Source organism: Hypomesus transpacificus, unplaced genomic scaffold (genome assembly GCF_021917145.1).
Source record: "Hypomesus transpacificus isolate Combined female unplaced genomic scaffold, fHypTra1 scaffold_221, whole genome shotgun sequence".
Classification (NCBI taxonomy): Eukaryota; Metazoa; Chordata; class Actinopteri; order Osmeriformes; family Osmeridae; genus Hypomesus; species Hypomesus transpacificus.
In genome coordinates this window covers 148,634-160,959 of record NW_025813757.1, presented here as the reverse complement: position 1 = coordinate 160,959, position 12,326 = coordinate 148,634, and the positions used below count along the sequence as shown (strand labels likewise).

Here is a 12,326-nt window from a genome sequence, read left to right as displayed (position 1 = left end):
TAGTTTATTGTATGCCAAAATAATTCGCTGCATATTTTGCCACTGAGAAAAGTTTTCACATGCGGCCGCCTTGACACCAAAACTTTTTAAAACGTGTCAATAAACAGACTATTTTATAAAAGTTAAAGCTGACTGGGAGCGTTGTTGACCGAGTTCTATGAACTGGCTCTTGGTAGGAGGTGTGTCCGGGAGAGAGAATCTTCTTAGAAGCGCGCTAAGTAAACTACACTTGTCCGTTATTCTGCTGTAGGAGAGTTTGTCAAACCTCAAGTAGATGGTCTCCCACAAGCTATAATTCAGCGACAACGTAGCCTATGATTACCCTGTATTATCTGATAATTCACACCTTTTGGCACTCATCTTAAAAGTTCGATGATGTAAGCTATAACGTTTTTGTAAGAGATCTTTTTTTTTTTACCCAGAATAATTTATACAGAGACTTCCTGAGCATGCTGTGTAACACGCGACGTAAACAGCACTAGTTTATTTATTATTTAGCGGCACGCCCTCTCGGCTTTCAGAAAACAGTTTGAGTGGAAATGTTTGATTATCGGCTGTTATTTAGAGAGGTGGAAGAAGTTGTGAATCCGGGGATATCGAAAGCGAGAGAAAACAGGACATGAGAAAGTGAGAGACTAATGTGACACGAGAAGGGGGCGTTTATAGAGAGAGTTGTGTGTGTGTGTGTGGGGGGGGGGGGGGGGGGGGGGGGGGGAGAGTCAGATAGATGGAAGTAATACTCTTTATTTCAGTAGCCGATAATTCAATCCTGCATTAGCCTGTCTAGCTGTTGTATGTCACTTCATTTAACTGATTTCCTTGCGTGCGTTACTTCAGAACCCATGTTTCCATTCTGTGAATTGCCACCCTTTCTCCCCAAGGCACCCTCAACTTAACTGTAGATAACAGGCCGACTGGCTGACATATTGTGGGAAACATGCATTTAAATGCAATGCTTGCTATTGACTGAGAGTAAAGACTTTGAACTAGTCTTCCCTGGGAATTCTCCAGAAATCAACAGTCATAAATCAATATGTGTATTTTTGACAAGAGCTGTTCCTTTGGGAAAGTATAACAATAGCCTACCTGTTCTTTCAAACATTTAGGCCAATTAACTAGTCTTCTTTGTTTTTGCTGATAGACGTTCTGTTCTATTGCACCAGAACCTCTGTGGTTTGTCAAAGGGTGAGAGGTTTGTGAGTCACCTTTCAAAACAAACTGCTAGTTCATATTGGACTGCAGGTCTAGGGAGAGCTCCAAATTTGTGGGTACCAATAGTTGCAACATGCTGGATCTTAGGCTGGATCTGAGGCTGGCTTCTGAGGCTGAGGATGAATCTGAAGCTGGGGCTGAGGCTGGGGCTGGATCTGAGGCTGGCTTCTGAGGCTGGGGATGGATCTGAAGCTGGGGCTGAGGCTGGGGCTAAGGCTGGATCTGCGGCTAGTGCTGAAGCTGAGGCTGGGGCTGGATCTGAGGCTGGGGATGGATCTGAGGCTGGGGATGGATCTGAGGCTGGGGCTGGATCTGAGGCTGGGGATGGATCTGAGGCTGGGGCTGGATCTGAGGCTGGGGATGGATCTGAGGCTGGATCTGAGGCTGGATCTGAGGCTGGATCTGAGGCTGGATCTGAGGCTGGATCTGAGGCTGGATCTGAGGCTGGGGCTAGGGCTTGATGAGGCATGTTACAGAGCACAGACCTATACACCTCTGTTTCCCACAAGCGGTTGAAATGGAAAGGGCAAGGTCCAGCAGTAGATAAACATCCTTCTACACGTACTCTATGTGTAGAGTTGCACAGATGACTTCAAAATACAAATCTTAGTTCTGATCTGATGACAAAATGTACCCCTCATTGTATAATTAAATTTGTTATGTATATATAGACACATGCAGAGACATTGTGGTTAGAGTTGAGTAAAGCGGTCATGTGGCTGTAGAGTAAGGAGATGTACAGGATAGTGGAGTTGTGTTGATTCATTAAATAATGAAGCTGGCATCTCTCCAGGGAACAATGTGAAATCCAATCAGTGCCAGAAACAAACACACACACGTCTGTCTCTGTTTCATTATTGCACTCTCTGACACACACTCATCAATCACAAAAGTTTCACTGAAGGATAGTACAACAGTTTATCTGTCAATCAATCAATTTACCAATCAATCAAACAAACAGTCTACCAATCAATCAAACAATCATTTAAACGACCAACCAATCACCTCAGTCTATTTCATATATCTTTCTACATCTTGTATATCTTTCATTTAAATGTATTTAGTGTAGCACGGATGTGCGTATTTGCGGTTGAGCAATCCTTACAGAATGACGAAGTGTCTGGGTGACCTGTGCGAGTAGGAGAGCACCAAGCGGCACGTCTCTCACGTCTCCGCAGGCCTGTGGTTAGGGGAGGGTCCTGTCACTAGGGGAGGGACCTGTCGCTAGGGCAGGGTCGTGTTGCTAGCAAGAAAAAAAAAACAGAAGAAGGGAGGGGGTTGGAGCCCAAAGCCTGGGCCAAACTCAGGGCCCACTGTTCTCCACGTTTCCTCCCAAGTTTAATGTCAGCAGCGTATTGTAGTTGGATCCTTGGGCTGGCTGAATGTTTCTCTGGGTGGAATGACTGGTTGACTGTTTATCTAGGTAGACTGACTGTCTGTTTATCTGGGTAGACTGACTGTTTATCTGGGTAGACTGACTGGCTGTTCCTCTGGGCAGACTGACTGTTTGGTTGACTGTTTATCTGGGTAGACTGACTGGCTGTTCCTCTGGGCAGACTGACTGTTTGGTTGACTGTTTATCTGGGTAGACTGACTGGCTGTTCCTCTGGGCAGACTGACTGTTTGGTTGACTGTTTATCTGGGTAGACTGACTGGCTGTTCCTCTGGACAGACTGACTGTTTGGTTGACTGTTTATCTGGGTAGACTGACTGGCTGTTCCTCTGGGCAGACTGACTGTTTGATTGACTGTTTATCTGGGTAGACTGACTGGCTGATCCTCTGGACAGACTGACTGTTTGGTTGACTGTTTATCTGGGCAGACTGACTGGCTGTTCCTCTGGGCAGACTGACTGTTTGATTGAATGTTTATCTGGGTAGACTGACTGGCTGTTCCTCTGAGCAGACTGACTGTTTGGTTGACTGTTTATCTAGGTAGACTGATTGGCTGTTCCTCTGAGCAGACTGACTGTTTGGTTGACTGTTTATCTGGGTAGACTGACTGGCTGTTCCTTTGGGCAGACTGACTGTTTGGTTGACTGTTTATCTGGGTAGACTGACTGGCTGTTCCTCTGAGCAGACTGACTGTTGTTCTTTGTTCTGGGTTCAGTAGTGCCTCTTCTCTGCCAGACCCCCTGAGCTACTTGGGTAATAATGACCTGGGCCCAAAATTCCTCAACAGTGACCTGTGTGTTTGAGAGAGAGAGAGAGAGAGAGAGAGAGAGAGAGGTTATTAATACACCAATAATTTATTGCTGTGGACCATGGGAAATTCTGGCTGAAAACCCTGCACAGTGTGTTCTACAAGAACCATTTTGTTATCTTTTCCTGCCCACCCTACTTTTTCTTTTTCTCTTCTTTGTACACCACACGTACAACAACAAACTCAATTGAGTGCTATCGTAGTTCCTGAAACTACGATAGCACTTTTGAGGATCATTTTGTTCCATTGAAATGTGTTTAACTGCATGCTCTTCTGGTTCCACCCATTGGCATTGCCTTATTTGCTTTTCACAATGTATGCTTCATGTTTTGGCTACCCGCTATGTTTTTGGGGCTATCTTGTTGTTTATGATGATTGACCGATGCACTTTTTGTAAAGCTCTCTCTTGTAAGTCGCTTTGGATAAAAGCGTCTGCTAAATGACTAAATGTAAAAGAAACAGTTCCTCACAAACTTTTGTCAGGTTACCCTCTAAGTTCTGGCGTACACATTTTATTCCCAGAAGAATTCCATAGCAGATGACAAGATCCTTCTTGACACCTCACTTACAAGAAGCTACACCATACACTGTGTCAATATTTTTTTATTAGTCTTTTTCTATTTCCAACAATGGCAGCTAATATGACGGCTAAACAGTCATGATGGTAACAGCACACGTGTATCTGGATTATAACAAGCAACGCTGATTAAGATGACGTGTGAATGTCTTGTTCTTCAAAGGAGGGAAGGACAGATAGACAAGGGCAGAAGAATAAGGGCTAATATACACTACCAGAGCTAGTATACAGTACCAGGGCTAATTTACAGTACACAAGCTAATATACAGTCCCAGAGCTAATATACAGGACACAAGCTACAGTACCAGGGCTAATTTACAGTACACAAGCTAATATACAGTACCAGGGCTAATTTGCAGTACACAAGCTAATATGCAGTACCAGGGCTAATATACAGTACACAAGCTAATATACAGTACCAGAGCTAATAAACAGTACACAAGCTAATATACAGTACCAGAGCTAATAAACAGTATACAAGGGCATTCAAACATGCACCTGTTGATACTGGAGATAAACTGGTCCTGCAACAGACATAAATCAGGCCTACGATAGACCGTAAGTAGATCTCATATCAAAGAGCAGCAGTGAGCCCTGGTAGCTCAGATCTCAGCCCAGGGGAAACCAGGTAATGTGGCACTGTCAACAATACATGACATTGTTAATGAGACACAAAAGCAGGGGGAAAGTAGGACACCTACCCTACTGTATGCCTTCCAACAAGAAAATCTACATTGAGTCTCTTCCTGTACATGTTTAGACAAGTGTGTCACACAGCACAACATAGAGATGAACTAGCAGAGATAGCGAGGAATAAGGATTAGTTGCTGTTCCAAGTTGTTGGTGCTTTCTGTGATACAATCTGCCTGCTTGCTTGTCTACTAAGAAGGGGCGAGAATTAATGTGTATGACCTCTACAATCAGAGTGCGAATTATACAATGACAATCGGGGGGGGTCAACTTCTTCTCCACGGCGTGTATCGACCCCCCCAAACCTGTTGTTTTGACCTCTTTTGGGGGGGGTCCAAGTCTTAATTAGGGGGTCAGACCCCCCCAAACCCTCCCGCAATCAACAGGGGTTCACCGTTTCCTTCGTCCGCTGGCGTCTATAGACGTCCACTGGATTTTACAATGAGTAGATCAACCAGGAGGTATTGAGGGAGGGAGAGGGGAGGGAGGGAGAGAGGGAGGGTAGTTCTAGTCTGCTTGGTGTCAACCGTGCGTAGCAGGCCAGACACAAGGACAGAGATTAGCATCGCTGAGCGCCTTGTCCCTTCTGAGAGAGTGACTGGACTAATTCGATTATGCTTTGACCCTGTGATGAGATAAGAAGCCTTCATCACACTCTCTATTCATGAAAGCCTGGTTTGACAGAGGAGCGTTTGCACAGCGTGGTAACACACGTACACAATGACTTCATGGTCTTCCATATTTGGTAAAAGGTAAACAGGCTCAGTCACCACACAACCAATGACAAATCTTGTCAGTTGTGTACATTTCTTCAAGGTTGTACAAACACTTAAGATAACTGGTTGGATCGGGTTAAGCTGTGCTGAGAACTTATGCTTCTGTTTTGACACATTCCTGATGTTTATCCAAACAGTATAAATTAACGCTCCAATGTATGACTACCTCAGTTTACCTCTTTATTCAACAGTTCTGTCTCTCTTTCCTCAGAACTTATCCATGGGTGTGAAGGTACTCCAGTGCTTCCCTTTCTACAGGCGTTGTAAAGAGCGCTGTAAGAGCACACAGCGCCCTCCAGAGCCAGGTGAGAGAACAGCATTCTTCTTATCTAAGTAAATAAGTATCTTATGTACGTTTTCTATTTAATTGCATACATTTCCAATAATTTGCCTGTCACTCAACCACTCAACCTGTGAGAGTTAGATAATTATTGCACACTATGTTATACAAAGCCATGAGGCCTGAAGGCTTAAGCATAACACATATCGTTATGCATGTAAAACGGTCTCACGGAATCCTCTTGTGCAAGGTCGCATGCAGGGACGTGCTTTATGAAAAGTTCGTTTTTACAGCTAATTCATTCCTATCCCTCCCTTCCTCCCTCCCTCCCTTCCCTCCCTCCCTCCCTCCCTCCCTCCCTCCCTCCCTCCCTCCCTCCCTCCCTCCCTCCCTCCCTCCCTCCCTCCCTCCCTCCCGTCCTCCCTCCCTCCCTCCCTCCCTCCCTTCCTCCAGTGCCAGTAGAGGAGATGAAGCCCCGCCTGTCGTCCACGGCGTCGTGGAGCAGCGACGGGGAGGGGGGCAGCCAGAGGGGCTCTCAGATCTACTTCTCCACTAAGGCGCGTCTGTCCTTCAGGCACCAGATGAACAGCAACATCAACGCCGTGGATGCCACCTACTGATGAACCTTCATCATCATCATCATCAATGTTTTAAAAGGCTGTGGATGTCACCCACGGAGCCCCCCCTCCCCTCTGTCGTTGTCATCGCCCGAGCAACATGGGGCCTGAGGCCCTATTAGGTTACACACACCTGTAACACAGTGACACATAACCGCCACAGTACGCCATCCCTTGCAGTGACTGTGTAAAGCTGGAGCTAGAGACAGCAGAGCAAAGCTTCCGCCCAAGGCTGAAGGCTGTGTAGTGGTGACTCAAGATGTTTTTTGGTCTTAGAGCTAAGTTCTACAACTGAACGGTTAGGTTTTATTTCTCTTTTATTATAAGGATGTGGATTTCTGCTCTGCACATTGTAACTCGTCTTACGCTAGAGTGGGAGACGTCTGGTTGTCCGGGTGATGAGAGGAGAACAAATTGGAGATTGTTTACACCTTCATTACCAACTAAGTGCATTATTAATAGATTAATTTTCTTTTTAAAGGTGGGCTTTCTCTTGAATTGTGTCACATCCCGTTTCTATTCTTTATGCAGCTTTCGAACAAAGTCTTTTTTGTGTGTTTTGAATTTTGTAAGAGTTGACTGGAAGTTACTGACTTAGTTTGCACAACTTAGACGTCACTACAACACATGTCCGGATGATGTAGGCAGAGTACTGAACACGACACACTCCAATGTTTTAACTGTTGTAATTGCTGCCATTATTAGAAAAGAACAAAGGGGTTGTCAAATCTTTTACAGTTCAGCTGTTTTTCTGTTGAAGGAGACTGAAATTAGTTTGTGCCTTTTTCTAACAATCTTTCAAAATGAAGGGAAATGTGGCAGAATTCTTTTGTATAACCCAGATAAGTGTTTTTGTTACAAGAAGAAATTTTACACATATGTAGATTTTAGCTTGTAAAAGCACCTGGGAATAACATCAATGAATTGAGAACAATAACCAACAAAAAATATAATTAACTTTTGGTGTTTAAATTGGGGTTTCCTTTACTTTCCTCTAACCTAACCAGAACTTTACTTTCTTTTTTCTTTATTCAAAAGTAGCATCGTAAAACTTACTCTCCTATAACTGAATTTTATAAATTTATATTTTTGTACAAAGCATAAATCTAGGTTTCGAGTAAGGGCAAGATTGTATGGGAAAAGGATTCATGAACAGAATGGTGATGCCTAATGACTGTGAAGAAAAATGTAAATGACAATTTAATTGTGTGTGAAGATAAAGCCAACATTTTTCCCCCACACCTCGATTTGTGTACAATATATTTGATGCCGTTGACACAAACAAATGTACTAACAAGGTAATTACAATCAAATGGAAAGCAACCGTGGATTTGGTTTGAATTCATTGTGCATTGAAATGAAATGTGTTTTTGCTAAAAAGGACAGATTTATGACAGACGTTTATTCTTTCTCAGTTCATCTTTTGCAATCTACATGTCATAGACAAACGTACTCCCAATTATTTTTACTACAAAAACATTGAAACCAGTAAAAAAAATATATAAAAAAAACAAACCTAACATGAAAGGCAGTCAGTAGCTGACCAACAAAACTGTCCTTTCCTGGGTTGTCATTGGCTACTTGGCTCATCACATGACTCAGGGCAGGAGATGACGGCCACATGATCCCTACATGTTTTTGGGTTTGGAGATGACCCCAGTGGGGTATTGCTTCTTGAAGCGAGCCACAACATCAGGGTCCAAGAGGTGAATTCCATCCAGCTGGTTGCCAAGGGTGACCCTGTCAGAGAGAGAGAGAAAAAAGAGAGACAGAAGTAGTGAGAGTGGGTGAAGAGAGTGAAGGATTTCAAATACACAAATGAACATTGCTTAGCAGTAGAAGCGTGCAACACATCTGTATACACACACACAAACACACACACACCAGTTGGGCTGAACGTTGTGGGGGCGACCAAAGAGCTCAATCTTCCTGGTCCCTGGCGACAGTCTCTCGATCATCCCATAGATCTCATCCGGCTTGTGACTAGTGGAGCGCACCTGAGACAGGAAGGAAGGACGAAGAGACAGGAAGTTATATTAATACATAATAGTAAATACTACAGGAATGAGATGAAAAAAGATACATATACAGGTAGATAAAACAGGACTTTTAAAAGTAAAGGAACTCGTTAGGACCCTCACCTCAGCAACGATGACATCACAGTCCAGCCCTCTGTTGAATCCCTGGGGATTTCCCTTCACACCAACCTATAACCAAACACACACATAATGTAGAATCACACACACACACACACAACAGAACACCACGCAAACACACACCATAGAACACCACCCGCACACACTCACTAAGCAGTGCTCCTTCCCATGGTTGAGCCAGTGACCAGTCCTTCCAGTACGGATGATTCTCTGTAACTGATTCGTCTTCACCCAGATGATCTCATCAACACGCTCATAGCTGAGAGAGAGAGAGAGAGAGATCAAGTCAGAGAAAGAAGGAGAGAGGGATAAAGAAAGAGTAAATGATAAGGAGAGAGAGAGGAAGTAGAATCTGGAGCATGTATCCCTAGTCAGACCTGGCTTTGCTGTGTTACTGTTCGAGCAAAAAAAACAGAACAGAGCTAAACTCACCCCCAAAGATTGAGACACTCTCTGCCCAGTTCCATAGCCCTGTTGAGATGGACCAAGGCAAATCAATAACATGATAGATCACATGTACACACATTGCAACACAAAAACAGAATCAATACACAAAATGAGAGTATTAAGAATTCAATTTTCAATTCACGATTCAAGTAGCTGTCCCATCCGGTGACGCTGTCATACTACACTGCGATGTGATTGGTGGTCCCACCTGCCAGTCACCCAGAGGAAAAGGAAGCCGTCGTCCTGGAGCAAGGGGATGTGGAGCTTGCGCATCTCATCGTCCGTCAGTGTTCCGTAGGGCAGCTCCATGTGGATGTCCCAGGGGGGGTCGGCCATCACCACGGCAAACTTCCCCAGGATGGACACGTCCAGGTAACGGATGTCACAGCAGATCCACTGGACGAGGAAAAACACATCACCCCACACGCCAAACTCTTACCCGGTATCTTTTCCCCTCTTTTCTAAAAGCCCTAGGATGAGCAGGTACATAGCGGTTGCCGAGGTAACTCCAAAACATTTCCTTCTAATCCTCCTCTATTTTCCCCTGTGAAGCCCATCATCTCACCTGTGAGGGGAACAGTTTCCCCACATTGCTGTCGGCGTCCCCCTGGTGTAGCCCCAGCTCCGCCGCCGCTCCCTGGGGGCCCAGGAGACCCCCTTCCATCTCCGGGGGGGCGTCGATCTCGTAGTGGACGTACTTGCAGGTGTCCATGTGGAAGCATGTGTTAAGGAAGGAGCAGTCGCCCAGGCTCTCGTCTGTGTGCTTGTTGATGATCCGCCTGAGTGACGGGTAGAAGGACAGGGTTCAGCCAATGAGATGGGACCATGTCAAGAGTACATTAACCAATCACAAGGGGCAACACTTGAAGTGGGCCTCAACAGATATACAGATGTAATAAGGTATTAACTGCAGCTCTTTAGATATTACAAAAAAACCCTTTAAGGTCAGGAATTGTTAGTGAATGAGAGTTGACTGAACAAGTAGTTAAGCATTAACAAAAAATATCCATAAAAAAGCCACTCTGGATTTGAGATACAAGAGTAAAAATGACCAGGCTCAGACCATGGAGAGATGCAGGGGGGACGGTTGAGAAGCACTTACCTGAAGTGTAGCTTGGTGCAGGGCAGGGGTGTGTCCCCGGACCTGACACACTCCTCCTTGGTCCCGTGGTCACAGAACTCCTGGACCTGAGCCCGCCCCCGCGATCGGAACTTCTCGACGATGGACTGCTCCTTGGCTGTGCTGGTGTTCAACAGCTCCAGGATCTCTCGGCTCACCTGTCGTACACACACACACACACACACAGACACGTCAACTACTAAACAATGGCCACCCTCATCACAAGAATCACAGAAAGTGTGAACACAGCAACATTTTTATGCAACTGAAAAAAATACAAAAATAATAGTCATTTAGCAGACGCTCTTATCCACAGTAAGTATGGGGACATTTCCCCCCCCCCCCCCCCTCCCCCCCCCCAGGGCAAGTAGGGTGAAGTGCCTTGCCCAAGGACACAACGTCATTGGCACGGCCGGGAATCAACCTGGCAACCTTCAGATTACTAACCCGATTCCTTAACCGCTCAGCCACCTGACTCCTCAAATACATTTGCTTTGTTCCTTCTCCCCTCCCTCCATCCCCACCTTCTTGCACTGCTGCTCCTTGGTGGACTGTTGGTTCAGGAGGTTTTCTATCTCCATGTCCAGGTGAGACGACGGCCCCTTATTGGTCCTTCCCTTCTTATCCGCCCCGCCTCCTCCACCGCCAGAGGACCCGGCCATCTGGGAGGAGGAAGCTGGCGCCAGGGAGATGGAGGATGTGGGCGGAGGGGAGGGTGGGCTCTGAAGAGAAGGGGAGGAGCCTGGTACTCTGTTATGGTGAATTTGGTCCTCTGCTTTCCTCTTAACTCCAGCTCTATGGGCTATGGCCCCGCCCCCCATCATGGCCCAAAGTTTAGTGTGGTCCACGGAGATGACCAGAGTGGAGGGCGAGGACGATGTCGAGGATGAAGAGACCTGGGAAGGTTGTCGGACTTCTATCAGCTCCTGGGCAGAGAACTTGAGGAGAAGGCTTTGGATGCAGCCTTGAGTGACTGGAGTTTCTGACTGAAGAAGAAGAAATTGACAACTGGTCATGGAAGGTTGAGGGTAGGAGAGGACAGGATTGAGATAGACAGGGGATACCACAAAGTTTGCCTTAAGGACAGAAGTTGACATAATCTTTAGATCTCTCCTCCTCTCTTGCTCTAGTTCAAGCACAACAGGAAATAACCTCTGACGCAATTTCCACTTACCGTGTTGAGGTCATTGGTGATGGTCAGGGAGTCTGTGGGGAGTGAGAGACTGAGGTCAGAGAGGTAACCAAGCAGCCTCTTCTCCAGCTCAGGGTCCGGCGGGCGCTCTGACTCCTCCGGTTGGGGGCTCAGGACGGACGGTCCAGGGCTGTCACTTCTGGTTGTAGCCCCGTCTGAGCTGCCGCCCACCTCTGGGATGCGGAGACACGCAAGCATCACATAGGAAGCATTACTTTTTTTTCAGCTCGCGTTATATGGGCAGTGCATGCGCGTTAATAACCTACGTTACAGATGAGGCTATTAGGCTATTTTGGCGAGACTTTATCATCCGTATCAAATGACTTGATCCATTGTTATAACAATCGGTTAGAGGGTCGGAAAATATGGGTGTAGTTCTGAACCTCCAGGTCGCTAGCCAACCAGTAATGTTTGGATCCCATTTTACCCAGTGGTCATGCCAAATCCCGCCTTTCGTTCGTCTGTTACCTGCAGCAAGTTGCGTGGGGTCTTTCCGTCGTCGTTGGAGTCTTTCTCGAAGCGAATCCAGCTGCTTCTTGTGTGCCTGAATGTTGCTCCATGTGTCCGACATCGTCTGAGACTGTAATTGTTACTGTAAAACTAAAATAGGAAGTGCAGACCCTCCTACATTTGCAAACTAACAAGCGATAATGCGGTACAGCAACAAAAGAAGCTCTACATGCCCAGAACTACAACGTTGGGCGGTACACAAAATGTATTGTACACAGAGATGGAAAACAATTATACCAAAAATATTGTATTCGTATTATATATTCACAGTTTTTCTGATTATTCTAAAAACAGTCTGTGCACAAAACGAGAAATGTAGGAACGTTGTGGAACATGAGTCGGTGTGTTTCGACAATGGACACATTTCCTGTTAGGAATGACTTCCGGGAAAACAAATCTTAGAAGTAATTTGCTCAATTGAATAATATAAATTCAACTATGTTGTGTACATTAATGCCAATAGATATTCTCTAACCATATTCATGCTGAATAAATAATAAATACAAAAAATTGAAGCCGTTTTAAAGCGGCCATCAGTTCTTTTCAGT

The 12,326-nt window shown here is 45.5% G+C and overlaps 1 protein-coding gene across 1 annotated transcript; it reads right to left on the bottom strand.

Moving 5' to 3' along the window:
• Positions 1–7,736: 7,736 nt before the first annotated feature.
• mettl3 (methyltransferase like 3) lies at positions 7,737–12,121 on the bottom strand. The gene is made up of 11 exons (XM_047014099.1): positions 11,737–12,121; positions 11,251–11,441; positions 10,601–11,062; positions 10,059–10,234; positions 9,522–9,735; positions 9,165–9,352; positions 8,942–8,980; positions 8,660–8,768; positions 8,495–8,560; positions 8,238–8,350; positions 7,737–8,093 (listed from the first exon to the last, which is right to left on the bottom strand). Exons 1-11 carry the CDS (start codon positions 11,837–11,839, stop codon positions 7,982–7,984), a joined length of 1,773 nt encoding a protein of 590 aa, XP_046870055.1. The 5' UTR covers positions 11,840–12,121; the 3' UTR covers positions 7,737–7,981.
• Between the last annotated feature and the right edge of the window lie 205 nt (positions 12,122–12,326).

Coding starts and splice junctions, on each gene's coding strand:
- mettl3 (XM_047014099.1), bottom strand. CDS start 11,839: ATGTCGGACACATGGAGCAACATTCAGGCACACAAGAAGCAGCTGGAT. Junction 9,736..10,058: donor TGCACCAAGCTACACTTCAG/GTAAGTGCTTCT, acceptor CCCGTCACTCAG/GCGGATCATCAACAAGCACA. Junction 8,561..8,659: donor ATGGGAAGGAGCACTGCTTA/GTGAGTGTGTGC, acceptor GTTTGGTTATAG/GTTGGTGTGAAGGGAAATCC.